This window comes from Chiloscyllium punctatum, chromosome 29 (genome assembly GCF_047496795.1).
Source record: "Chiloscyllium punctatum isolate Juve2018m chromosome 29, sChiPun1.3, whole genome shotgun sequence".
In the NCBI taxonomy this organism is placed as follows: domain Eukaryota; kingdom Metazoa; phylum Chordata; class Chondrichthyes; order Orectolobiformes; family Hemiscylliidae; genus Chiloscyllium; species Chiloscyllium punctatum.
The window spans coordinates 76194259-76222047 of NC_092767.1; the positions used below are offsets into that span (position 1 = coordinate 76194259).

The 27789-nt window shown below is 40.1% G+C and overlaps 1 protein-coding gene across 2 annotated transcripts in view; it reads left to right on the forward strand.

Annotated features, from left to right (window-relative positions):
* LOC140454617 (SPARC-related modular calcium-binding protein 1-like) overlaps positions 1–22238 on the forward strand; it is a 95699-nt gene extending 73461 nt beyond the window's left edge. Inside the window, exons 6-12 of one of the 2 annotated variants that reach the window (XM_072549507.1) lie at positions 4260–4310; positions 10031–10108; positions 12708–12776; positions 14264–14456; positions 15507–15589; positions 19584–19680; positions 21292–22238. In XM_072549507.1, the coding sequence (XP_072405608.1) occupies positions 4260–4310; positions 10031–10108; positions 12708–12776; positions 14264–14456; positions 15507–15589; positions 19584–19680; positions 21292–21556 (836 nt within the window). In that variant the 3' untranslated portion in view covers positions 21557–22238. Of the gene's footprint in view, positions 1–4259; positions 4317–10030; positions 10109–12707; positions 12777–14263; positions 14457–15506; positions 15590–19583; positions 19681–21291 lie in introns of both variants that reach the window. The other variant, XM_072549506.1, reaches the window with a different exon arrangement.
* The last annotated feature ends 5551 nt before the right edge of the window (positions 22239–27789 follow it).

Below are 27789 nucleotides of genomic sequence, written 5' to 3' on the forward strand. Positions count from 1 at the left end.
CAGACAACTTAAAAGTGTATCACAAAGTCTTCAATATGCACATAGATGAAGGTACTAAAAGGAAGAGTGGGACCAATTAGGGATCAAAAATACATTGCGAATTACCATCAAGCCAGGGGACCAACCTTAGATCAATAAAAAAATCTAGGAGGCATGCTAGGAGCAACACTAGGCATCATTAAAAGCAAGGTGTCAACCTGGTGAAGCTACAAAATCAGACCACTTGTGTGCCAGATATCATAAGCAACAAGTGATTGAGCTAAGCAACCAATGGATCAGATCTAAGCTCTGCAGTGCTGTCACATCTAGTCATGAATGATGGTGGAAAATTAAATTGACTGGAGGTGAAGGTTCCCATCCTCAATAATGGGAAGCCCAGTACATCAGTGCAGAACATAAGGCTGAAGCATTTGTAAAAATTTTCAGCCAGAAGTGCTGAATGGATGATCTACTTTGGCATCCTCTAGAGATCCCCAACATTAGAAATGCCAGTCTTCAGGCAATTTGATTCACTCCACGTGATCTCAAAAAATGGATGAATGCACAAGATACTGTAAAAGCAATAGGCCCTGTCAAAATTAAGGCAACAGTATTGGAGACTTATGCTCCAAACAATTACCATCTTATCATCAGTAAAGCGATGGAATAGATCATCAACAGTGCTACTAAGCAGCACTATCCTAGCAATAACCTGCTCACTGATTCTCCACTCCAGTGCCACTCAGCTCCAGGCCTCAATGTAGCCTTGATCCAAACAAAATAGCTGAGAGGTAAGATGAGAGTGAAATCAACACAACATTTTACTGAGTGTAGCATCAACAAGCCCTAGAAAAGTCACAGTCAAAGAGAATTGGGAGCAAACTCTCTGCTGGTTGAAGCCATACCTAGCCAAGAAAGAAATTGAAATTTCTAACTAAAAATTGAACTAGCAATATAAATACAGTGGCTACAAAGACAGGTCAGAGGCTATGAAACCTGCAGCTTCTGGAAACAATATTTCAAGACAAAACTGCTAGTAATTTGGATGAATGCAGGTTCCTTCAGGAAAGCTAGCATGGATTTCTTAAGAATAAATTCTGTTTAACTTTCTTATTGAAGCATTTTGTTTGAAAAGATAATACAGAAGGTTGCTGAGGATAATGCTGTTGGTGTGGTGTACCTGGACTTCCAAACCACATTCAGTACATTGTTGCACAATAAACAAGTCAGCCAAGTTATAGCTCATGAAATTAAAGAATCAGTAGCAACATGCATGTGAAATTGGTTGACTGACAAGAAACAGTAATGACTAATAGAAAAAAAACCAAAGAACTGCAAATCCTAGAAATCTGAAACAAAAGCAGAAATTGTTGGAGAGATTCAGTGAGTGTGGCAGCATCTGTGGAGAGAATGCAGAGTCAATGTTTTGGGTCCAGTGACTCTTCAGAATGGTGCAGAAAGTGCAGATCTAAAGAAGAGTCTCAGGATCTGAAATGTTGACTCTACTTTCTCTCTACCGATGCTGCCATACCTGCTGATTTCTCGAGCATTTTCTCTTTTTAAAGTGGCTAATGGATTTTTTCAGATTGAAGGCTTGCACTGGAATTCCCCAGGGGTTAATGTTGGGTTGCTTGCTCTTCATGTTTTATGTTTATGACCCAGACCTTGGTGCACATGGTACAATTTCAAATTTGCAGATGATATGAAATTTGGAAGAATTATGAACTTTGAGGAGGATAGTCAAGGATATCTGAAGGACTTGGATAGTTTAATTACCTAAGCGGACAAGTTACAGATGAAATTCCAAGCAAAGAAATGTTAAGTGATTCATTTTGGTAGAAGGAATAATGAAGCTCCCATTAAGAGTACAATTCTAAAAGAGTTACAGGAGCAGAAGGATATAAGTATCTGGGAGCTTTGATTTTGAAGGTAGCAGGAGAGTTGAGAGCAGTAGTAATGCTTACAATATCTTAGGCTTTATTAAAAGGGGAATAGAATTCAACAGCAAGGAAGTTATGTTTTACTTTCACAAAACACTGGTTTTACCTCAGTAGGAGTTTTGCATTCAGTTCTCAGTGCCACACTTTAGAAAGATGTGAAAGCTGTAGTGAAAGTGCAAAAAAGAGTTTCAAGAAAGGTTCCAGGGATGTTCAGATCAGATCATATTCCCTACAGTGTGGAAACAGACCCTTCAGCCCAACAAGTCCACACTGACCCTCCGAAGAACAACCCACCCAGACCCATTCCCCTACATTCATCCCTGACTAATGCACCTAACACTACGGGCAATTCACCTAACCTGCACATCTTTGGACTGGGGAGGAAACTGGAGCACCCGGAGGAAACCCATGCAGACACGGGGAGAGTGTGCAAATTCCACACAGACAGTCACCTAAGGCTGGAATCGAACCTGGATCCCTGGCGCTATGAGGCAGCCGTGCTAACCACTGAGCTATCATGCCATTGAAGTTCAATTATGCAGATAGATTGGATTAGTTGAGACTGTTTTCTATGCAGAAGAGAAGGTTAGAGGAAATTTTAGACGTTCAAAGTTGAGGGGTTTGGACAGAATAGAAATGACAAAATTGTTCCTACTGATGGAATGACTGAAAATGAAAGGGCTCAGATTTAAGGTAACTGCCAAAAGAAGCCAAGAGGACATGAGGAATAACCTTTACATCCAGCAAGTAGTTAAGATCTGGAAGTTGCTGCCTAATTGTGTTCACCAGCTGTGGGTTCACTTGAGGCACTCAAAGAAAATTTAATTATTATCTGAAAAAGAAGAATGTGTGGGTAATGGGGAGAAGGTAGGTACTAAATAAATTGCCAGTTTGACAACTAGCATGGGTATTATGAGTCTAATGACCTCTTTGTGTTGTAGCAATTCTATCTTTCTGTGGCATTAATTAAAGAACTCAATTTAATGCTGGCATGGGAAAAGTTCACAAGTGCAGTGAGGGAGCACTGGCTAAGGCACAGTATTAGAGTCAAATAGTGGAACCATAGCTCTAACATATCTGAACAATCGATATGGAGATTGAGATGTCATACAGAAATAGAGTCATAGAGTGATATAGCATAGAAACAGACCATTCAATCCAACTTGTCCCATTTGTCTGCATTTGGCCCATATCCCTCCAAACCTTTTCTATTCATGTATTTATCCAAATGTCTTTTAAATATTGCAACTGTACCTGCATCCATCACCTCCTGCAGAAGTTTGTTCCACACACAAACCACACTCTGAAAAAAGGTTGCCCCTCATCTGAAATGGAAAAGCATTTGACTGCAACAGTAATGTTCTTCAACCTGATGGGCTCAATGAATTGAATGGAAAATAATTAAAGAATGTTTTAAAAAAATTTATTTGTTTAGTTACAAGCTGAATACATTTATGGTGGGAATGAAGAGGTTGTTAATGCTGTAAAATAATGCTTACACTTTAAACACTTATGTAAACTGAATTTCCATTACAAATCAACTAGAGTACAGTTTTCAGATTTAAAGATTTTCATTAAACCAACACTGGCAAATCCTTCACCACCACAATAATAAATTATGAAATTCTCTACTTAAACCCTTCTATCTCTGACTCTCTCTTGAAAACAACTTCCCAATATCCACTTAGGTATATTCTCAGTCATTAAAATCAGTAAATTTTATTTGAAGTACGACATTGACATTTTATCATGCCTCCGAGATTGCTGCTTTCCTCAAAAATCTGTTTTCCTGACTTTTATTGTTCTACCATTAGCAGTCAAAGCTTTGGCTGTCTAAACCCAAGTCTCTCCAGCTTTTGACCTTATAAGATATTCTGTAAAACTTACATTTTGGACCATGATTTTATCACTAATTCTAATAGCTGCTTGTGTGACTTGGTATCAAGGTTTGCCAGAAAATGGTACTGATAATCTTTTTACTATGTTAAGGGCACTATATAAATGCAAGTTGTTGTGAAAGCAGCTGTAAAATGATTAAGCTTAAAAGTGCTTTGGTGGCCTAACAGTGTGACATAATTGAATTGTTGCACTACATTTTTGAGATATTTTGTGGAACAATGGTGCAAAGTGGTTTCTAGTAAATGGTGCTTCTGGACAGGAGGAAGGAAAAAGATGATAATATTTGAGTTGTGGCATCAAAACGGAACTATACAAGCCCCTTCCATTTTATCTTTAAAGGCTGCTCTATGTTTTTGGCCATTTATCCAACAGCATGAGTAGAATAGATAATACTAACGTCAATAATAGTGTCTTTTCGATTATTTTCTTCTCTAATCCCAGAACAAGGAATAAAGCTTCGACCCACCACAAGGACTCTGATTCGCAACACAGGTAAAGGTATGCAGACTTTTAATTTTGCCTTTTAGGAGAGGAGACTGTTTTTGTATATGCATATCATACACCTAAAGAACAAAATAATGATTTTGGCTGAGAGATCGCTCAAAGATAACTGTATGTTTCATAACAGTGCAATTTGTGCTATATAACTGTGTGTTTGTGAGCAAATGATTAAAATTTTGTTGCATACATTTTCAAGCAGATGGCTCCTCTTTATGAAAGATAAATGAAAAACATGTATATATATCTCATTTTAATGTCCTCCGGATATTTAAAAGTGCTTGACAGCTAATGAAGTTCTTTTGAAGTGAAGGAATTGTTGTACTGTAGGTAACTGGCCAAATTGCAAACTGCAAAATTCCATAGACAACACTTAGCTCTTTGAGAAAAGCAATATTTACTAAATTAAGTGACAGGGAATAGTGAGTTTTGAGAAGATTTGTAGCTCAGGTTGAGGTTCTGGACTTAGGTTTGCTTGCTGAGCTGAAAGGTTCATTTCCAGATGTTTTATCACCGTACTAGGTGACATCTTCAGTGGGCCTCAGGGTGAAGCACTGCTAATAATTCCTGCTTTCTATTTATATGTTTGAGTTGGTGATGTCAATTCCTGTTTTTTTTTCTCATGGGGTGTTAGATGGGATCTAACTCGATGTGTTTGTTGATAGAGTTCCGGTTGGAAATTTCAAAAAGAAAATGACTAGATTTTCTAGATGTAGATCTAGATTGGCCAAGTGTTTTCTTGCTAGACTATTAATCCAGAGACCCAGATAAGATTTGGGGGGCTCAGGTTCAAATCCTGCCATGGCAGTTGGTGGAATTTGAATTCAATAAAATAAAATCTGCAATTAAAAATCTACTGATGACCATGAAACCATTGTCGATTGTCAGAAAAACCCATCTGGCTCACTAATGTCCTTCAGGGAGGGTCTGGCCTACATGTGAGTCAATGTCCAGCACCAAGTATGGCTCACCAACAGTAGTACTGATTGAGCTGGTCAGGTCCTAAAGGACATAGCTGCAGTACTGGCTCTGTGGCAGGTGGTAAGGGAACCAATAAGAGGGAAAAACATATTTGACCTCATCCTGCCAGCTGCAGATGCATCTGTCCATGACAGTATCAGTAAGAGCGGCCCCGCATATTCCTGTGGAGACGATGTTCCACCTTCACATTGAGAATGACCTCCATCACATTGTGTTGCACAATCACTGTGCTAAATGGGACAGACCTTGAACAGATATAGCAACTCAAGAACGGGCATCCATGACTTTCTGTGGGCCCGCAACAGCAGCACAATTGTATCCAGCACAATTTGTAACCTCGTGGCCTGGCATATCCCCCACTCAACCATTACCATCAAGCCAGGGAGTCAACCTTGGTTCAATGGAGAGTGCAGGAAGACATGCCATGAGCAGCACCAGGTATACCTGAAGATGAGGTGTCAACCTGGTGAAGCCACCAAACAGGACTACTTGCATGCAACATAAGCAGCAAGTGATAGTTAGAGCTAAGCGTTCCCACAACAAACAGATCAAATCTAAGCTCTGCAGTTCTGCCACATCCAGTTGTGAATGGCAGTGGACAAGGAGGCTCCACAACTATCCCCAACCTCAATGGTGGAAGAGCCCAGCACATCAGTGCCAAAGATGAGGCTGAAGTTTTCACAGTAATCTTCAGCCAGAAATGTTGAGTGGATCATCCATCTTGGCCTCCTCCAGTGGTCCCCAGAATTACAGACACCAGTGTTCAGCCAATTTGATTTATGCCACATGATACTAAGAAATAGTTGGAGGCACTGGATACTGCAAAGGCTACAAGCCCTGACAACATTCCAGCAATTGTACTGAAGATGTGTGCTCCAGAACTTGCCGATCTTCTAGCCAAGCTGTTCCAATACAATTACAACACTGACATCTACCTGACCATGTGGAAAATTGCCCAAGTATACTCTGTACATAAAAGGCAGGGCAAATCCAATCCAGCCAGATCCCGCCCATCAGTCTACTGTCTATCATCAGTAAAGTAATCGAAGATGTTATCAACAGTATTATCAGACAGACCTACTCAGCAATAATCTGTTCAGTGACACCCAGTTTCAGTTTCACCTGAGCCACTCAGCTCCTGATTTCATTGTTTTGGTTCAAATATGGACAAGAGGTGAATTTCAGAGGTGAGGTAAGAGTGACAGCCCTTGACATCAAGGCTGTATTCAACTGAGTGAGGCATCATGGAGCCCTTGCAAAATTGAAATCAATGGGTGTCAGGGGGAAAACTCTCCGGTGGTTGGAGCCATACCTGATACAGAGAAAGATGGTCATGGCTGTTGGAGGTCAGTCAACTCAGCTCCAGAGCATCTCTGCAGGAGTTCTCAGGGTAGTGTCCTAGGCCCAACCATCTTCAGCTGTTTCATCAATGACCATCTCTCCATCATAAGGTCAGATGTGGTGATGTTTGCAGATGATTGCACAATGTTCAGCACCATTTGCAACTTCTCAGATACTGAAGCAGTCCATGTCCAAGTGCAACAAGATCTGTACAATATTCAGGCTTGGGCTGACAAGTAGCAAATAACATTTGTGCTACACAAACGCCAGGCTATGACCATCACCAACAAGAGACAATCTAACCACTGTCCTTTGACATTCAATGGTGTTACCATCACTGAATCCACCAATATCAACATTCTGGGAGTTTTCATTGATCAGAAACTCAACTGGACTCACTGCATAAATGCAGTGGTTACAAAAGCTGGTCAGAAGCTAGGAATACTGTGGCACATAACTCCTCTCCCAAAGACTGTCCACCATCTACAAGGCAAAATCAGGATTGTGATGGAATACTTCCCACTTGTCTGGAAAAGTGCAGCTCCAATAACACTCAAGAAGCTCGACACCATCCAGGACAAAGCAGCCCACGTGGTTGGCACTACATCCACAAGCATCCACTCCCTCCACCACTGATGCTCAGTAGCAGCAGTGTGTACCACTACAAGATGCACTGCAAAAATTCACCAAAGATCCTCAGATAGCATCTTGCAAACTCATGACCACTTTAATCTAGAAGGACAAGGGCAGCAGATACATGGGAACACCACCATCTTCAAGATCCCCTCTTTATGAACCAGGTCAGACCCCCTCAAAACATTTCAAGGAAGTAAACCAGACCCTAACTTTGCTAGTTGTTTAAGCAGGTGTACAGTGGATATTCCAGGAGAGACACAGCTGGCCCAACCACTTAGTTTTAAACAAAACAGAATGTATTTACATGATTACTGAATGAAACACAAACAAAACGGAATAACTTAACCTATCCGAAAACCCAACAGATATCCCAACTTAATTATGCTGTTCCAACTACTTGCAACAATTCCCTTAAATACCCTTGGCAAAAAAGGTAAAATCAAACACAGGGTCTTAAAGGAGAGAGATGGCAGAGGAATTCAGAATGTAATACCTTCTTCCATATAGCTGTTTCTTGGACCAGCAGTCTCAAACTTACTGGTGGCCTGCTTTCAGTGAACAGCCAGACTGCTTACAAAAAACGAAACCAAACCAAACCAAAGAAAAGCTGAGCTAGAAAAACTTGGTTAGAAAACTGCAGATGCTGGAATCCAAAGTTGACAGGCAGGAGGCTAGAACAACATAGGGGGTGGAGAGGTCGACGTTTCGGGTGTAACCCTTCTTCAGCTTTTAAGAACGGTTACATCCGAATCGCGACTTCTCCATCTCCCGATGCTGCCTGGCTTGCTGAGTTCTTCCAGCCTTCTGCCTGAGCTGGAAAAACTGATCACTTCCCTTTCATTGTATGTCCTTTTGGTAAACTTGAAAGCCTTTTGTCGGAGGCAGTTTCTGTTAGCTATAATCAAATTGGCCCTAAAACCCTTCAAACCTAGACTTTTCAGAATCGTTGCTTTTATGACCTCACTGAAGAAAAAGCGAAGGACAGTATAACCTTGTTAAAGAAGCAGCTTCCTCACATTCTCCAAGCCATTCACCATCCTGACATGGAAATATATCGCAGTACCTTCATGGTTGCTGGGTCAAAATCCTAGAATTCCCTCCTTAATGTTATTGTGGGTCAACCCACAGCAGGTGAACTGCAGCAGTTCAAGAAGGCAGCTCACCACCATCTTCTTAAGGGCAACTAGGGACAGGCAATAAATGCTGGCCAGCCAACAACACCCACATCCCACAGAATGAATAAATAAATTTAAAAAAAGATATTAAAGTGCAGCTTTAATTTACAATGTGAGTTATGGAATGCACGCTAGAATGGCTCGCTTAAATCCTTTCGGAGCTTTATATGACAGTGTCACTGCCACTGCTTTCTAAATGCTCCGCGACATAGTCCTTGAGAATAGATTCAAGAATTTTCCTCATGACCAATGTTAGGCTTACTAGTCTCTAAATCCCTGGTTTCTCTCTTCTTCACTTTTTGAATATTAGAGTAACATTAGCTACCCTTCAATCTGCAGGGACTGTACCAGAGTTTATAGAATCCTGGAAGATGACCACTAATGTATTCGCTATTTCTAAGAATGTAGACTATCAGGTTCTGCAGATTTATTCACCTTCAGACCCCTCAATTTTCCCAACATTTCTCTACTAATATTGACCTCCTTCAGTTCTTCCCTCTCATTAAATCATGCATTCTCCAACATTTCTGGTATCTAATTTGTGTCCTCTTTTGTGAAGACAGAACCAAAGTACGTATTCAGTTACTCAGCCATTTCTTTGTCCTCTACTACTAATTTTCCCATTTCTATGCGTAGGGGACCTACACTTGTCTTCACCAATCTCTTTCTCTTTACATACCGACAGAAACTCTTTGTGTCAGCCTTTATGTTCCATGCAAGCTTACCTTTGTACTGTGTTTTCCCCTTCTTAATCAATCCCTTGGTCCTTCTTTGCTGAATTCTAAACTGGTTCTCACACCTATTATTTTTCTTGGCCTATCTGAATGCCTCTTCTGTAGTATTCCAAGTAACAGTCTAGCATTGATCTACAAAGACAGGAAAGGGACCAAGCCTGGAAATCTTTTCCCCATACATTTCAAAAGACGATAATTTAAGTTACTGTTCCAGACATGACGTTCTTTTAAACATTCTGTATTATTTGCTGGCAATCTAAAACCACACCATTTGGTTTTAAGAGCACGGCTGTTTCAAACAAGTTTTTATTTTCTCTTTTTTTTTTCTTGGCCCTTTTGAGATCCTCCCATGGCATCCAGCACCACCTGCACAGGATCAGTTGTTTGGTTCCAGGTCTCCATCAGTTAGCAGGTGTTCCTGGGGTAATGGTCACTCTGCCTCTTCAGTGGAGTGTGGCCAATCTCTGGTTGCTGGCTTTCCTCAGCTGTATGGTTTATCTAATACATTCCACAAAATGGAGACTGAAGGAAGGAAAAAGCAAACTCCAAGGTGCTGGGTTGGTCAGCCAAGTCACTCTCCATAATAACCAACTTCAGGATCTCTGGTCTTCTCCCACCCTCCTAATATAACGGCAGACAAATCCTGTCTTATATGCATAAAATGGTTTGCATCTTTGAGTTTTGGCCTGCAAATTAACTGAAAGGTTAGTTGGGTCATGAGACAGAAGGATTTTTGTAACTCGTGTAACTGAGTTGACATATGCACCCAACCACAATCAATCCAGAGGCATCAATGAGTTAATTTCCAAAAGAAAAACCTTCTTTTGATTAATTATTCCCCTTGCAGGTGAAGCACTGGATCATCACAAGCAGAGACCTGTTGAGGACAGACATAAAGATGCACTGCTAATCTCCAAAAATCCAGGTGAGGTTTCTGTGATTTTTCTACTCACCCAGAATGAAAGTAACATTCAAACATAAGGTCATCATTTTCAATGTGTGTCATTGGCAAGGCGATTTTTGTTGCCCATAAACACTTTAATGCTCCTGAATGTCTTGTTAAGCAACTTATAAGTGCAGTTAATCACCACTGGTATGGATCATATAAATTGGGAACAGTAAGAACAATTGATTTCCCTTCCTAAAGTTGATTCAGGAACCAGTTTAGTTTTGGCAACAAAAATACCATGTACAGTTTTACTAATTCTAGTTATGTATTTCTATTTTGAATTGAATTCAATTATTTTATGCTGGCATGGTGGAATCTGAATTTGCATTTTACCTGGATTAATAATGCAGAAATATGAATTACTTAGTCCAATTGCATAACAACCGTACCCAAGTTTGGGTTAGTGACTCTTAGCTTTAGATCAAATGGGTGTGACAAAATAGATTTGAAGATAAACAGTGTGGCATGGTGGCTCAGTGGTTAGCACTGCTGCCTCACAGCACCAGGGACCCAGGTTCGATTCTGGCCTCAGGCAACTGTCTGTGTGGAGTTTGCACATTCTCCCCTTGTCTATGTGGATTTCCACCGGTTGCTCTGGTTTCCTCCCACAATCACAAAGATGTTAGGTGAATTGACCATGCTAAATTGCCCATAGTGTTCAGGAATGTGTGGGTTAGGTGCATTAGTCAGGGGTAAATGTAGAGTAATAGGGTAGAGGAAATGGTCTGGATGGGTTACTCTTCTGAGGGTCAGAGTGGACGTGTTGGGCCAAATGGTCTGTTTCCACACTATAGGGATTCAGTGTCTACCTGGCAGGCACAAGAGATGCTGTTGCAAAGATGGTACTGTATATTGGAAACTTTGGGAGGAATTTACCCCTCCCTTGTGTCACATGAACAATGGTGTGAAAGTCGGGGCTGTGAGGGTGAGAATGAAAAAAAAATGTGATTTTTGATTAGATTATCTACAGTGTGGAAACAGGCCATTCAGCCCCATAAGTCCACACTGATCCTCTGAACATTAACCCACCTAGACTCATTTCCCTCTGACTAATGAACTTAACACTATGGGCAATTTACCTAACCTGCACATCTTTGGATTGTGGGAGGAAACCAGAGCACCCAGAGGAAACACATGCAAACATGGGGAGAATGTGCAAATTCCACACAGACAATCATCCGAGGCACTGAACCCAGGTCCCTGGCACTGTTAGGCAGAAGTGCTAACCACTGAGTCACCCTGCCACCCTCATGTTGAGAAAAACTCCTGATTTTTCTTTAGCCACAAATCATGACTTCAGAATTTCATAATACAGCTGTCAGTACCTCTATTTTCACACATTTGCATTTCATTAAAGCCCCAATTCACCTTATGCCACTTCCAATTCTCCTCTCCTGAGAAACTACACAGCACAAATTCTTGACTTGAAAATTAGAGCAGGAACCTGGCTGCTGAAGCTTGCGGAACACTTGTCCTGGCCATTGTACAACTGCTTCTTGATGTCCCTGTATGCTTCATGGCTACCATCCTTCTTGACCGTTCATTCATACAAGTTGGCATTAATTGACCACCAGCACTTTAGCCTTTCAGTGCTTTACTTTGTTGCTCAGGGAAACATAAAAAGAATGTTTCCGCTAGGTTACTTTGCAAGCAGGGACACACATACACCAACTCCAGATGCTTTTGAGCTTACACAGACACACGTACCTTATGACCTATTGTTTACCTTCCTTCCTAGCACTTATTCATTCACTGTTTAATGAAATGGTCATTGGAGCCACAGGGACAGCAATGGAAAGGGAAATGGGAACATGAAGGAAAAGGGGAAATTCATGCATCACAGGTGGAATCTGCAAGATACTCACACTGAAACGAAATTAGAACCTTGTCATATTGGATCGAAAGTCAACTGTGGAAGACTTCCATGAATGGTTACCCCCACCTGTAAACATACCACCTATTTCCATGATGCCCGTGCTTTAATGAATCTATGCTTGGATATAGTGTGAAAATCATAAGCACCCAAATTTCCAGTAAAGGCTCCCAATTAGTGAGGCTCTTTGTTGGATGTAAATCAGGAAGTTACCATACTGAGTTCATGAGAGAAAAAAAAACACATCATGCATGTAGATGAGAGATGAATATCGGAAAAGGAAATGAATACGAAGGTGAAAAGAAGATTAAAACATATAAATATTATATTTTCTCCCTCCAATTTGCTCCTCTCAAAGATGTGGCCTGATGATGGAGTGCAACTGTATGGATAAACCTACACCAACTCCATTAGCAATTCTATAAGCATTGAAATAAGGAATTTACTATTCATCCAATTTTAACCCATTGAAGTTTTTGTCAGTCATTGATCATTAGAGACCAATGAGGAATGGTATCCTATCTTGCTTCTTTCCCTCTCCTTGAGTCAAGGTTGTTTCACTTAAAATTGAACAATTTGTTAAGCAAAGACTGGGGATTGAACCTGGGATTGTTCTATATGTGTAAAGCTTAATAAAATATTGGATAATAATAATAAGCAATGTAGATGCCTTATCCTGTTTCAATATTTTCCTTTGTTCAGAACTGACATATCCAGCCCTATGGTTTCTATTCACTAGAGATGCCAAATCAAACCGCAGTGCCAAGCTAGGTAAGTGAGTCCAATGATTGCCAACTCTTCCTTACGATCACAGGGTGTTGTATATGCTACCATTTAAAACAAGTAATACATCCCAAGGTACCTCTCAAGTAAGGAGGTTGGAGGGAGATGGGGGACATTTGAATTTAGCAGGAATCAGAGGAGACAACCGAAGTGTATCATAATAAATAGCATTTTAAAAGAATGATTTGCTTTTATGTATTTTGCAGCCATTGAGACTCAAGTTTCTCAAAGCAATTCACATACAAATTATTAGTTATCCATGCCAAAATAGCTAGCATTTTGGGCATAATAATGTATCAGAAATAATGCTAATTTCCTAGTTTTTACTCAGGACTCATGTATGAAAACAGACTGGACCAGTTGGGACTATATTCACTGGAGTTTAGAAAATGAAGGAGATCTCATAGAAACCTATAAAATTCTAACATGATCAGACAATGTAAATGCAGAAAGGATGTTCTCAATGACCAGAGAGTTCAGAACCAGGCGTCATATTTTAAGAATACAGGGTTAGGGTAAGGCCATTTAGGACTGAGATGAAGAGAAATTTCTTCACCCAGACAGTGGTGAACCTGTGGAAATCTCTGCCACAGAAAATAGTTGAGACCAAGACATTCAATGTTTTCAGGAAGGAGTTAGATATAGTTCTAAGGGCTAAAGGGATCAAAGGATATTGTAGAAAGCAGGAAAGGGTACTGAGTTGGATGATCAATTATGACCATGTTGAATGGCAGAGTAGGTTTGAATGGCCAAATGCCTATTCTTTCTCCCATTTTCTATGTTTTTATCTATGCTCCTTTAATTCTGTTTCTTGTGGTTATCAATTTTAATTGTTTCACCATTGGTGCCATGCCTTCAGTTGCCTGGTCTCCAAGCTCTGAAATTAACTTCCTAAACATCGCCAACTCCCTAATTCACTTTCCTTCTTTAAGATGCTCCTTAAAACCTATGTTTTTGACTGAGCTTTTGCACCTCTAACTGATTACCTCCTTATATGGCTTAGCATCATACTTTGTTGTATAATGCTCTGTGAAACAACATGAGCTGTTTCATTAAATATGTTATATAAATATAAGCTGTCATTGTTGAAAGCTTAATTGTTTACTTTTAACTACTGTGTCCCAAGATCTAATTGCACATGCTGCACCTTTCTCTGTCCCTTCTCATCTAATTGTGTCATAAGACTGATACTTATAGAAATTAATCGACACATCACTCAAATATTCTTTATTTTATTTTGTTTGAAAGCATTCTGAAAACACAGTCTGTGATGTACTACATAATAAATTACCCTGCTGATATCTAAACATTAATGGGCCACTGATGCTTGGATAAGTTTCTGGAGGACAAGTAAATCTCAGCATGAGTAATGGGATGGGGTCAGAAGAGTGAAGAGAAATGAAAAGGTCATAATAAAGGTTTTTAATGGTGGCTTAAAGTGTCATTTTAAACTCTAAGTTTTCTTCCCTCATTAGACCAGCCAGTGTCATGTGACCAGGAACGTCGGTCTGCCATCGAAGAAGCAAAACAGCATCAGTACGAGGGAGCCTTTGTTCCACAGTGCAGCTCAAATGGATTATACAAACAGGTGCAGTGCCACCAAGCTACTGGATACTGTTGGTGTGTTCGAGTTGATTCAGGACATCCGATCCAAGGCACAACTGCACGGTGAGCGCTACACTAGATAAACAGGACTAGGACAAACTTCAAATGGCAGTAGTCTTACTGAGATTGGCAGTGTGTCAAGGATGAGGCAGTATGAATACATCATAAAAGGAAGATCAAAGATCAAACTTTTGTAGAAGTTTATTCTCCTTTTAATCAGCACTTTATCTGAGTTGAGGGAAAATAGTTGCAAATATAAAAGTCTGAGAATAAATGTTTCTAAGTATTGAAATCCATAAATTATCTCCATTCTATAATTCTAATTCCAGGAGAATGAATTATGTTGTTTGAAATTCAATCTCTCATCCAAGTGAAAAGGTGCACCTCCTCCATTGCAGGCCTCAGGTGAAATACCCAGTGAGTTTACAGTTTGCTCCTTTAAAAATCTCCCCAAGACATACTTAATTGATGTCATATCCTAATTGTCTCATTATGTGGTTCAGTGTCAGATTTTATCATTGCATTCCCATGAAGTAACTTGATGTTTAACTAAAGCTTAAGCAATGTTGTGTAAGTTGTTCCTATTAAGGTCACATACTTAGTTTCGAGACAACCACTGATCTGCAGTTATTCTCTCCAATTTCAAAATCATCATGGAAGAAACAGCTGGGTCAATATTATTTACAAAGGTGATTTGTTTTGGGAGGAACAGCCACTATTAACAAGAATAGCATGCAGTACACTATGTCATAAGAGGAGTGCAATTTGTTTTATTCACTTATGGGATGTGGGTGTCAATGGCAAGGCCAGTATTTATTGTACATCTGTAATTGCTTTTCAGAAGATGCTGATGATGCTTTTTTACCTTCATAATTTTTTTGCAAAAGCAGGACACCATACCTTTACTGGATGATTTATCCATTGGTTAAAAGTGCAGATTCACAGCTTTATTTGAGTCTCAGGAATCAGAAAGAAATGAGTTGAACAGCTCAAAATAGAAAAGAATAACATTGAAATATGAGCAGCAGAATCTAGCAGGCACCTTAAAATCTGAAGCTTTTGAAATTAATATTCAAACCAGAGGATTTCAACTTACTCTCCCATTCTTTGCAGTAACCAGACACCTGATTGTGGCACTGCTGGAAGGTCAAAAATCTCTGAGATGGCTCCCCTTTTCAGAGATAGGAAACTCCAAGGTGAGTAATTGAGAAATTAGTATGACAATGACAAAAGAAGAAAGCATTAATAGATGAGTATCTGCATGATATTTTTACAAAAAGTATCATGATGATAACAGGAATGCATGAGCCATTGGTAAGCCAACCTCTGGAGATATCGATAATATGGCCACATTAACTTTGACATTCCTTTACCTGTGTCAGTATAGCTCAATGGTTGTACTTCTGCTTCAGTTATCAGATTGTGTGTTCAAGCTCTTCCTCAAGGATTTGAGTTCTTAATCTAGTTTGATATTCCAGGAAGGATGGTGCTGAGTTTCAATTACGATATTAAACTGGATTCCCAATTTAGTTGATGTAAAAGAACTCCTGCTATATTCCTAATGTGAATATGCCATGGCTTTAAGAGGTTGTTTTGGCCTTTTTTTTAAAAAACGGACAGATTGAAGGAGAAGTGCAGAGCAGTGTGTAAGAGAATAAATAGCTTGGAATGCTTTGAGTTCTTTTTTTTAAATTGGAACATTAGAAGCAGCCGAGTGGGTGTGGTCGAGCTCCCACAGTATCAGGGATCTTTAGTTTAGGTTTTAACAGAAGTTGCTGGGGTTGTGGAAAAACTTGCCACATCTGTCTTTGCTACACCTAAAAACTAAAGTTCTCTCTCTCAGAATTGTCTTTTGATGTTCTTCCTTGCACATGACAACAAAACTAATTCATTCATTAATTCCAGGATTGGAGAACTGCATATAAGGCAAACTGTTTTCTGAATTTGCCTTTTGCCAAAGCTGTGTGTTACTATATTGGAACAGTTAATTAGTAATAGTTACTATTACTAGTAATTGTAATTGTTCTGTTAAGTTTTCCAAGAGAGTTGTTATTCCAATTCATTTTTTCTTTTGTTGTATTTTAACTGTTGTGGATGAGTGAAATTAGACTACTTACAGTGTGGAAACAGGCCCTTCGGCCCAACAAGTCCACACCACCCCGCCGAAGCGCAACCCACCCATACCCCTAACCTCACACTACGGGCAATTTAGCATGGCCAATTCACCTGACCTGCACATCGTTGGACTGTGGGAGGAAACCGGAGCACCCGGAGGAAACCCACACAGACACGGGGAGAATGTGCAAACTCCACACAGTCAGTCGCCTGAGGCAGGAATTGAACCCAGGTCTCTGGTGCTATGAGGCAGCAGTGCTAACCACTGTGCCACCGTGCCGCCAAATGTAAAGCAAATGTGTTTTGCTTTAAATCTAGTAGTTTAACCAATCAAATTGCAACTGAATGCAACACCTTACATTTACCTTTAAAACATGAAAAAAATTATGGTTTAGGCTATCTTCTGAATAGATTGAGGGGGTTTGGTCTGGTCCATAACACTAAAGAATACCAAGTTTTCCTGGTATCTCGGCAAAGACTTGTCCCTTATCAATGCCATTAAAATTAGATTACCTAACTGGTCACATAATTTGCTGTTTGTGGGATCTCATTTTATTCTTATTATCTGCTGTGTTTGTTTAGTTGGAATGAAGGGAAGACCATCTAAAACATGTTGGTATTGGATGTAGGTTTGCTCACTGAGCTGGAAGGTTCATTTCCAGACGTTTCATCACCATACTAGGTAACATCTGCAGTGGGCCTCCGAGCAAAGCACTGTTGATAATTCCTGCTTTTTATTTATATGATTGGATTTCTTTCGGTTGGTGATGTCATTTCCTGTGGTGACATAATTTCCTGTTCTTTTTCTCAGGAGTTGGTAGATGGGGCCTAATTCGATGTGTTTGTTGACAGAGTTCCGGTTGGAATGCCATGCTTCTAGGAATTCTCATGCATGTCTCTGTTTGGCTTGCCCTAGGATGGATGTGTTGTCCCAGTCGAAGTGGTGTCCTTCCTTATCTGTATGTAAGGATACTTATGTGAGAGGGTCATATCGTTTTGTGGCTAGTTGATGTTCATGTATTCTGGTGGCTAGATTTCTGCCTGTTTGTCCAATGTGGTGTTTGTTACAATCCTTGCACGGTATTTTGTAAATGACATTAGCTTTGCTTATTATCTGTATAGGCTCTTTCAAATTCATTAGCTGCTGTTTTAGTGTGTTGGTGGGTTTGTGGGCTACCATGATGCCAATTGTTATCCTACCTGCAGACAAAGGACACTTGACAGTCATTCTAAATTGAAGAGACTACATTGAAAAAAACAAACACACTAATTACAGATACCAACACTTACCAACAAATGACGGTAGACACAACCCCACAATTTAAAAAATTGAATCATAGCCCTACTCAAAAAACTTCATAAATCTGGAGAAATAAATAAGACCGACTTCCAAAAAAATGAAACCAGATATATCCAACACACTGCGCTTCTACGGATTACCCAAAATTTACAAATCAGGAGCCCCCCCTCAGACTCATAGTCTTCCTACCTGGAACACCAACCTACAGGTTGGCCAAGGAGCTACATGAAAGACTAAAACACTGAGTAGAAGACTCACGCCACTCCATCCACTCTACACAAGAATTCCTGAAGACCATCAAAGACACTAAGATAGAAGAGGATGAAATAATGGTCTTCTTTTGATACAACAGCCTTGTTTACATCAATCAACATTTACCTGGCCAAGGAAATACTGACTACACTATTAGAAAACCCAAAGACACATACACCAAATACCAGTAACTCCATCAGCAAGGGCAGTATCGTGAAGCTAGTGGACCTATGCCTTACCATAAACTTCATCTTTAACAACAAAACTTACAGACAAACCAACTGAACACCCATAGGATCTCCAATATCAGGGTTCTTAGCAGAGGCAATAATGCAGTTACTTGAACAAACAGTTCTGCCAACAATCCAACCCAAACTTTGGGTCCACTACTTGATGATACTTTTGTCATCACTAAACAAAACAAATTAGAGGAAACTTTCAAGACTATCAGTAATACCCTTACTGGCATAAAATTCACTAAACAGGAGGAAAACAACAGCAAACTGTCATTCCTAGATATCACAGCAGAGAGAACAGCCAATGGGGAGCTTCAAACAGGAAAACAACACATATGGACCAAACATTGAACTACAGAAGCAATCATCCCAACATCCACAATCGAAGCTGCATAGAACATTATTCCAATGAGCCACCACATACTGCAGCACAGAGGAACTACACAGAGCAGAGGAAAATCACCTATACAGTGTATTCAAAAAGAACGGGTACCCAATGAATACAGTCCGCAGATTTCTCAGCAACAAACTCAAACAAGCAGACAAAACATGTCCAGAAACCCTAGCCACTCTCCCTTAAATCAAAGACATCTCGGAAATGACTGCCATACTACTCGGACTTCTTGGCATCATGGTAGCCCACAAACCCACCAAAACACTAAACAGCAGCTAATGAACTTGAAAGAGCCTATACAGACAACAAGCAAAACTGGTGTTATTTACAAAATATCTTGCAAGGATGGAACAAACACTACATTGGACAAACAGGCAGAAAACTAGCCAGCAGGAAACATGAACATCAACTAGCCACAAGACGACATGACCCTCTCTCACTCGTATTCTTACATACAGATAAGGAAGGACACCACTTTGAATGGGACAATTCATCCACCCTACAACAAGCCAAACAGAGACATGCAAAAGAATTCCTAGAAGTATGGCATTCCAACCAGAAACTCTATCAACAAACACATCAAGTTAGACCCCATCTACCAACCCCTGAGAAAAAGAACCGGAAATAACATCACTACAGGAAGTGATGTCACCACAGGAAATGACATCATCAACCTAATGAAATCCAATCATATAAATAAAAAGCAGGAATTATCAACAGTGCTTCACTCTGAGTCCCACTGAAGATGTTACCTAGTATGATGATGAAACATCTGGAAATGAACCTTCCAGCTCAGTGAGCAAACCTACATCCAGAACCTCAGCCTGAGCTACAAATCTTCTCAAAACTCGCTAACATGTTGGTATGAATCACTAATCTTTATTATGTTTCAGGTTGTCCTGGTGGAAAGAAGACTGAATTTGTGGCAGGATTATTAAAGTCCCTCATCATGGACATGGACCAGTTTGGTTACCATCCAACATGGAGAAGGTATACTTCAACTATTTTAAGGCTTTAAAGGGGAAAGCATGTAGCTTTCATTATGCCCTGGTACCCTGTACAACTACAAAAAGTTCTCACTTTATTGTTTACTGCTATTGAATAAATGTTACTGGAATGGCTGCTACACTAATTATTGGGTTCGATGTGAAAATACTTCAGACAGTCTAATCTACAGCCCATAAGTGTGATTTTATAGTGCAAAACATCTCCCTAATTCAGGATAAATTCTTGTTAAACTGATAACTTCAATCATACAGTACATGGCATAAGAATAAATGGTGTAGGAAGTGAAAATGTTGCACTCATATAATTGGTTGCACTTTGCAAATGGATTGTATTTGAAGTGTTTCATTGGAAAACTGCAGGACTTTCTTCCAACACATATTTTATTTTGGAGTTCTTGAAACTGACAACTGATATCATTTCTTGGCAATCCCTCTGAAAATTAATTTTCAGCCAAAGGACGGGAAATGCTTAATTCCTCAGTTCCGACATTTCAAACTTTGGTAAGCTCTGATGAGATGTTCCAGACAGTTGACAGTGCCATTGAAGTAGTTCTGCACTTTCTCTGGTTGTTCTTTCTTTATGTATTTGCAAAGTTCCCCTCAACTGCTCTTGTTCTGCCAATGTAACTTCATTAGAAGCATGCTGCGAGTTGGATTTGCATAGGATATTATCATATTTAATATTATCCTTATCTGGAGGTATTACAAGATATTGTAATTCCTGCTTTACCTTTAACAAGTGTTCAAGGAGTTGGACACACTTGAACATATTTGGGTAATACACTGTTGGATTGTCAATGAGATAATAAAACAGATTCGCTTCAATGCAGTACTCTGTAGGTACCAATTATATTTGAGGACTCCTTCAATGAATAGCAAGCATGTTGTCTGAATCATTTACACTGCCTTCAGCAAGACTAGATCAAAACTCCTAAACTTTAGTGTGTTGTATCTTTACAAGTTTCATTATGTAGGACAAAAAAGGGCAACATGTCCAAAAGTATAGTACGTAGTCATTCAAAAATTATAATTTAATTGTTAAAGTTAGTTGTTACAAATGTGGTGCATGCTTTTGCTATTTTATTGCAAAAAGCGTTATTCTACAGTGAAATCCAATTCACATTGTTATTTCTTCCTCACACTTTCTACATTGTCATTTTAAAGTTGAGAAATGAGAAAGAACGACAAAGCTGAAAAGAAGAGCAAGTACAGAGATATCATAGTGGATGTCTAGATATGGGACCAATATTCAAGCATGAACAGGAATATGCTTTTAATTAATTTATTGTAAGGGGATGAGTGTAGGTGACAAGCCAGCATTTATTGCCCATTCCTAATTACGCCTACAAAGGGTGATGTTGGGTCTTTTTTATGAACCACTGCAGTCTGTGTGGTGAGGGTATTCCAATAATAACATAAGGTAGGGAGTTCTGGGATTGTCTCCCAGCAACAATTGAGTACTGAGAGCAATCTGGATGTCTGATTAAGATTAGGTTCTTTCTTCATTTGGCAAGAATCAGATTTGGGATATGCTGCTTTACCTACCATTGTATAAGTGACAGCCAATACACAAATGTCTTCTACTTCTTTGCAGAGTTTCTGAAGGATCTACTAGTTTCCTGTTGGAGGATCGTGCTATTCGCTGGTATTTTGGGAGACTAGACAAGGACTTCAACAATGAGATCTCTGAGAAAGAGCTGAGGCCCTTTAAAGTTTACCTGAGGAAGAATGCCAAGCCAAAGAAGTGCACAAGAAAGTTTATAGAATACTGTGACCTTAACAGCAGCAAGTCCATTTCATTGCACGAGCTGAAGGGATGCTTGGGGTTCATCAAAAGCAGAAGTAGGCCTTTGTTTTAATGACTTTTTGTCTTCACGTTTATCAAAGTGAAGATGTTCGTGCAGAAATATGGGGAGTAAGTACAGTATAGAAGTTATGTGACTGAATTAATAACCCAGAAGTCTATATGTTAATTTGGTGGATTGGAGTCTGTTTTGCTTCTTTGACTATTGTAACCACCTTCCCAAACACACCTGTTACCAAAGCAAAATAGGAAATGTCTGGAGAAACTCAGCAGGCCTGGAAGTATCTGTGGCGAGAAAGCAGAGTTAAGGTTTTGACTCCAGTGACCTTTGTTCTGAACTCAGTTCTAATGTTAACTCTGCTTTCTCTCTGCAGATGCTGCCAGACCTGCTGAGTATCTCCAGCAATTTCTGTTTTTGTTCTGGATTTCCAGCATATGCAGTTCTTTGGTTTTTTTTTGTTCATCGGTTACCAAGTTTATCAACTGCATTAAGAATATATATTGTATATAGACTGGTACAATGCCTGACTGGACCAATATCACTGTCATAAACTGAGTGTCTATCGTCATCTCAAAATGCTTTTACAATGAGTGTATTGGCTGACACAATATTCTGGAAGTACCACAGAAACTGTGTAATGAATATCAAGGTCACTACAATGAAGGTCTGTTTTTGACCAATTGCTTCATCTTGTTGATAGTTATGGATCTATTTTATTAATAAATCTTCTCAGCTATCTGCTGTTAACCTCCATATTGCATGATTGAAGCAAAGGGCTCTTCACTTCAGCAACATTTTACATTGGCCATGTTTTATATTGTTTCAGAGTTTTGAGTTTATTTGCTTACAAATTTTCACTGGACAGCACTGCTTAACATCAGCAGAGGGCAGTTTGCAAATATTTGCATTTTGTCCTGTGACTTCTCCAGTGTAAACCAAGAATTATGCTGAAGCATGGTTTGGAAAGATCTTCAGAGGGATCAGGGTCCATTTCTGTGACCTTTTATTCTGTTTACAGCTACATATACAATCTACTGAAAGGGTTGTGGTTTGGGAACTTCAAATTCGTAAACAACATACCGAGACAAAGGAAGTTGGTTAGCTCAGTTGGTTGAATGCCTAGTTTGCAATGCTGAGTGACACCAACAACTGTGAGTTAAATTCCTGTAATGGCTGAGATCACCATGAAGGTCCACCTTCTCAGTTTCGTCTGAAGCATGGTAACTCTCAGGTTAAAGTCACTACCAGTTGTCTCTCTCTAACGAGAGTGCAACCGTACAGTACTCTGGAACTATTGCAGTTTTACCCTTACCTGTACAAAACAGATGCCTAAAAGTATTTCTGGAACAGAGATATACGTATTCCCCCATACTCTTACTTACATGCTGACAGAAAACACAAAGTCCACCCCTCCCCCCACACACATAGTCCCACATCTTGCATCCATAAAGATTACTGATGACATCCAATAAGAACCTGATTAGGATTCAACCAGACTGTGCTTGCAAAGTTCCCAATAGTGTGTTTCTGTAATTGGACAACATTTACTGGATAATCCTTATTGTACAACAATTATACTGACAACCAATTTAGGATTTTCAGTTGGTTTACAGTGTGGGGCATTTATGCTTACCAGAGGCTATGTCTCAACTATGTACACAGGTCTCTGTTCTTTACACAACAAAAAAACATGTACATACGTTGCACCTGTTTCAACTCAACAAAATAGGTGATAGCTATTTGCTTGTTCACTTCAAAATCAGTATCAACCTGTTCAATTTATCTTTTAAACAAAGCTTGGCAGTTAACTGTCATAGAGTCATTGAATCTAGAGATGTACAGCATGGAAACAGACCCTTCGGTCCAACCTGTCCATGCCGACCAGATATCCCAACCCAATCTAGTCCCACCTGCCAGCACCCAGCCCATATCCCTCCAAACCCTTCCTATTCATATACCAATCCAAATGCCTCTTAAATGTTGCAATTGTACCAGCCTCCACCACATCATCTGGCAGCTCATTCCATACACGTACCACACTCTGTGTGAAAAAGTTGCCCCTTAGGTCTCTTTTATATCTTTCCCCTCTCACCCTAAACCTATGCCCTCTAGTTCTGGACTCCCCGACCCCAGGGAAAAGACTTTGCCTATTTATCCTATCCATGCCCCTCAATTTTGTAAACCTCTATAAGGTCACCCCTCAGCCTCCGACGCTCTAGGGAAAACAGCCCCAGCCTGTTCAGCCTCTCCCTGTAGCTCAAATCCTCTAACCCTGACAACATCCTTGTAAATCTTTTCTGAACCCTTTCAAGTTTCACAACATCTTTCCAATAGGAAGGAGACCAGAACTGCACGCAATATTCCAACACTGGCCTAACCAATGTCCTGTACATCCGCAACATGACCTCCCAACTCCTGTACTCAATACTCTGACCGGTAAAGGAAAGCATACCAAACACCTTCACTATCCTATCTACCTGCGGCTCCACATTCAAGGAGCTATGAACCTGCACTCCAAGGTCTCTTTGTTCAGCAACACTCCCTAGGACCTTATTATTAAATGTATAAGTCCTGCTAAGATTTGCTTTCCCAAAATGCAACACCTCACATTTATCTGAATTAATCTCCATCTGCCACTTCTCAGCCCGTTGGCCCATCTAGTCCAGATCCTGTTGTAATCTGAGGTAACACTCTTTGCTGTCCACTACACCTCCAATTTTGGTGTCATCTGCAAACTAACTGTACCTCTTATGCTCGCATCCAAATCATTTATGTAAATGACAAAAAGTAGAGGACCCAGCACCGATCCTTATGGTATTCCACTGGTCACAGGCCTCCAGTCTGAAAAACAACCCTCCACCACCATCCTCTGTCTTCTACCTTTGAGCCAGTTCTGTATCCAAATGGCTAGTTCTCCCTCTATTCCATGAAATCTAACCTTGCTAATCAGTCTCCCATGGGGAATCTTGTCGAAAGCCTTACTGAAGTCCATATAGATCACATCTACTGCTCTGCCCTCATCAATCTTCTTTGCTTCTTCTTCAAAAAACTCAATCAAGTTTGTGAGACATGATTTCCCACGCACAAAGCAATGTTGACTATCCCTAATCAGTCCTTACCTTTCCAAATACATGTACATCCTGTCCCTCAGGACTCCCTCCAGCAACTTGCCCACCACTGGGGTCAGGCTCACCAGTCTATAGTTCCCTGACTTGTCTTTACCGCCTTCTTAAACAGTGGCACCACGTTTGCCAACCTCCAGTCTTCTGGTACCTCACCTGTGACTATCGATGATACAAATATCTCAGCAAGAGGCCCAGCAATCACTTCTCTAGCTTCCCACAGAGTTCTCGGGTACACCTGATCAGGTCCTGGGGATTTATCCACCTTTAACCATTTCAAGACATCCAGCATGTCCTCCTCTGTAATCTGGACATTTTGCAAGATGTCACCATCTATTTCCCTACAGTCTATATCTTCCATATCCTTTTCCACAGTAAATACTGATACAAAATATTCATTTAGTATCTCCCCCATATGGCTCCACACAAAGGCCGCCTTGCTGATCTTTGAGGGGCCCTATTCTCTCCCTAGTTACCCTTTTGTCCATAATATATTTGTAAAACCCCTTTGGATTCTCCTTAATTCTATTTGCCAAAGCTATCTCATCTCCCCGTTTTGCCCTCCTGATTTCCCTCTTAAATATACTCCTACTTCCTTTATATTCTTCTAAGGATTCACTCGATCTATCCTGTCTATACCTGACATACGCTTCCTTCTTTTTCTTAATCAAACCCTCAATTTCTTTTGTCATCCAGCATTCCCGATACCTACCAGCCTTCCCTTTCACCCTGACAGGAATATACTTTCTCTGGATTCTCGTTATCTCATTTCTGAAGGCTTCCCATTTTCCAGCCGTCCCTTTACCTGTGAACATCTGCCCCCAATCAGCTTTCGAAAGTTCTTGCCTAATACCGTCAAAATTGGCCCTTCTCCAATTTAGAACTTCAACTTTTAGATCTGGTCTATCCTTTTCCATCACTATTTTAAAACGAATAGAATTATGGTCACTGGCCCCAAAGTGCTCCCCCACTGACACCTCAGTCACCTGCCCTGCCTTATTTCCCAAGAGTAGGTCAAGTTTTACACCTATTCCTGATGAAGGGCTTTTGCCCGAAACGTTGATTTCGCTGCTCGTTGGATGCTGCCTGAACTGCTGTGCTCTTCCAGCACCACTAATCCAGTATTTGGTTTTCAGCATCTGCAGTCATTGTTTTTACCAAGTTTTACACCTTCTCTAGTAGGTACATCCACATACTGAATCAGAAAATTGTCTTGTACACACTTAAGAAATTCCTCTCCATCTAAACCTTTAACACTATGGCAGTCTCAGTCTATGCTTGGAGAGTTAAAATCCCCTACCATAACTACCCTATTATTCTTACAGATAGCTGAGATCTCCTTACAAGTTTGTTTCTCAATTTCCCTCTGACTTTTGGGGGGGTCTATACACAATCCCAATAAGGTGATCATCCCTTTCTTATTTCTCAGTTCCACCCAAATAACTTCCCTGGATGTATTTCCAGGAATATCCTCCCTCAGCATAGCTGTAATGCTATCCCTTATCAAAAATGCCACTCCCCCTCCTCTCTTGCCTCCTTTTCTATCCTTCCTGTAGTATTTGTATCCTGGAACATTAAGCTGCCAGTCCTGCCCATTCCTGAGCCACATTTCTGTAATTGCTATGATATCCCAGTCCCATGTTCCTAACCATGACCAGAGTTCATCTGCCTTCCCTGTTAGGCCCCTTGCATTGAAATAAATGCAGTTAAATTTATTAGTCCTACCTTGTTCCTGCCTGCCCTGACTGTTTGAGTCACTTCTGTTCTCAGCTGTACCCGTCTCAGATTGAGCTCTTTCCTCACTATCTCCCTGGGTCTCCCCCCCCCTCCCTTACTAGTTTAAATCCTCCCAAGCAGTTCTAGCAAATTTCCCTGCTAGTATATTAGTTCCCTTACAATTTAGGTGTAATCCGTCCTCCTTGTTCAGGTCACTTCTACCCCAAAAGAGATTCCAATGATCCAAAAATGTGAATCCTTCCCCCATACACCAGCTCCTCAGCCATGCATTCACTTGCTCTATCCTCCTATTCCTGCCCTCACTAGCTCGTAGCACTTGGAGTAATCCAGATATTACTACCCTTGAGGACCTCCTTTTTAAATTTCTGCCTAACTCTCTGTAATCTCCCTTCAGAATCTCAACCTTTTCCCTTCCTATGTCGTTGGTTCCAATGTGGTCAGTCATAATTAATTGGTGCATTCTTCATGGTAAAACCTCTACCAATCAGAATACATTTACTAACCAATCTGCACTCTCTTCTCCTGCAGGAATTTCCCCTTAACGTTGATATAATTGTGAATTGCCTTGATTAGTGCAAAATGAGAAGCTTCAATAAAAGTGTCATTTTTACACAATACACATGTCCTGTACTACCAAATGACTATTAGACTTACACAAACTCATTTCAATTAGGACATATTGACAGAAAATAGAAGAGACACGCATTCTTTTCGGTAATGATCTTGAATCTCTCCTATCTATGTATCTTGTTTTGATCATGCTGATAATTCCTGGCATTTTCTTTCCACTGGAGTGTGACAGTACAAGGGAAGGAGAAGTAAAGCTAGGTATGGAAGTAGAGCTAACCCATCAACCCGGTGAATTGGAAGTTCTCTCTTTGAGCCTACACTTTCAAAAGAGGGATTCACTATTACAAAGCTAGGATAGTTTTGACTCAATTTCTCTCTCATGTTTTAATTTACTATCTAAGAAAAGAGAAAAAAATGGAACTTTACTTTTGTAGCAACAAACCAAGTCTCTCAAGCATACCGATATATCACATTCAATTAATTATCTTGAATTTCAGTGACCATTGTTAGGAAGCTGTTAAAGAAGGATTGTAAAGAAAAGAGGAGAGCAGGGATAGCAGTTGAGGCAACTGGTTTGCAGACTTTTGGGGCAAATGTGATGATTATAGTTTTGGCACAGGTTAATTTCCTCTGGATAAAAGGGCACAAATGGAAACTATATGCCAAGGAACTAGTCTGTGTTGACAGTTCTCATCACTCTCTCCCCACAAGGTGTTCACTTAATAAAAACTGGCTGCAGAGTAGGGTCTAACACAGGTCTGAGGCCAACAGCCTTACAAAGCTTTGTGCTAACCTAGGTTCTTGTTTGTTCACATATTTTTGTGGTTAAACATTTTGTACATATAGTAACAGATGTCA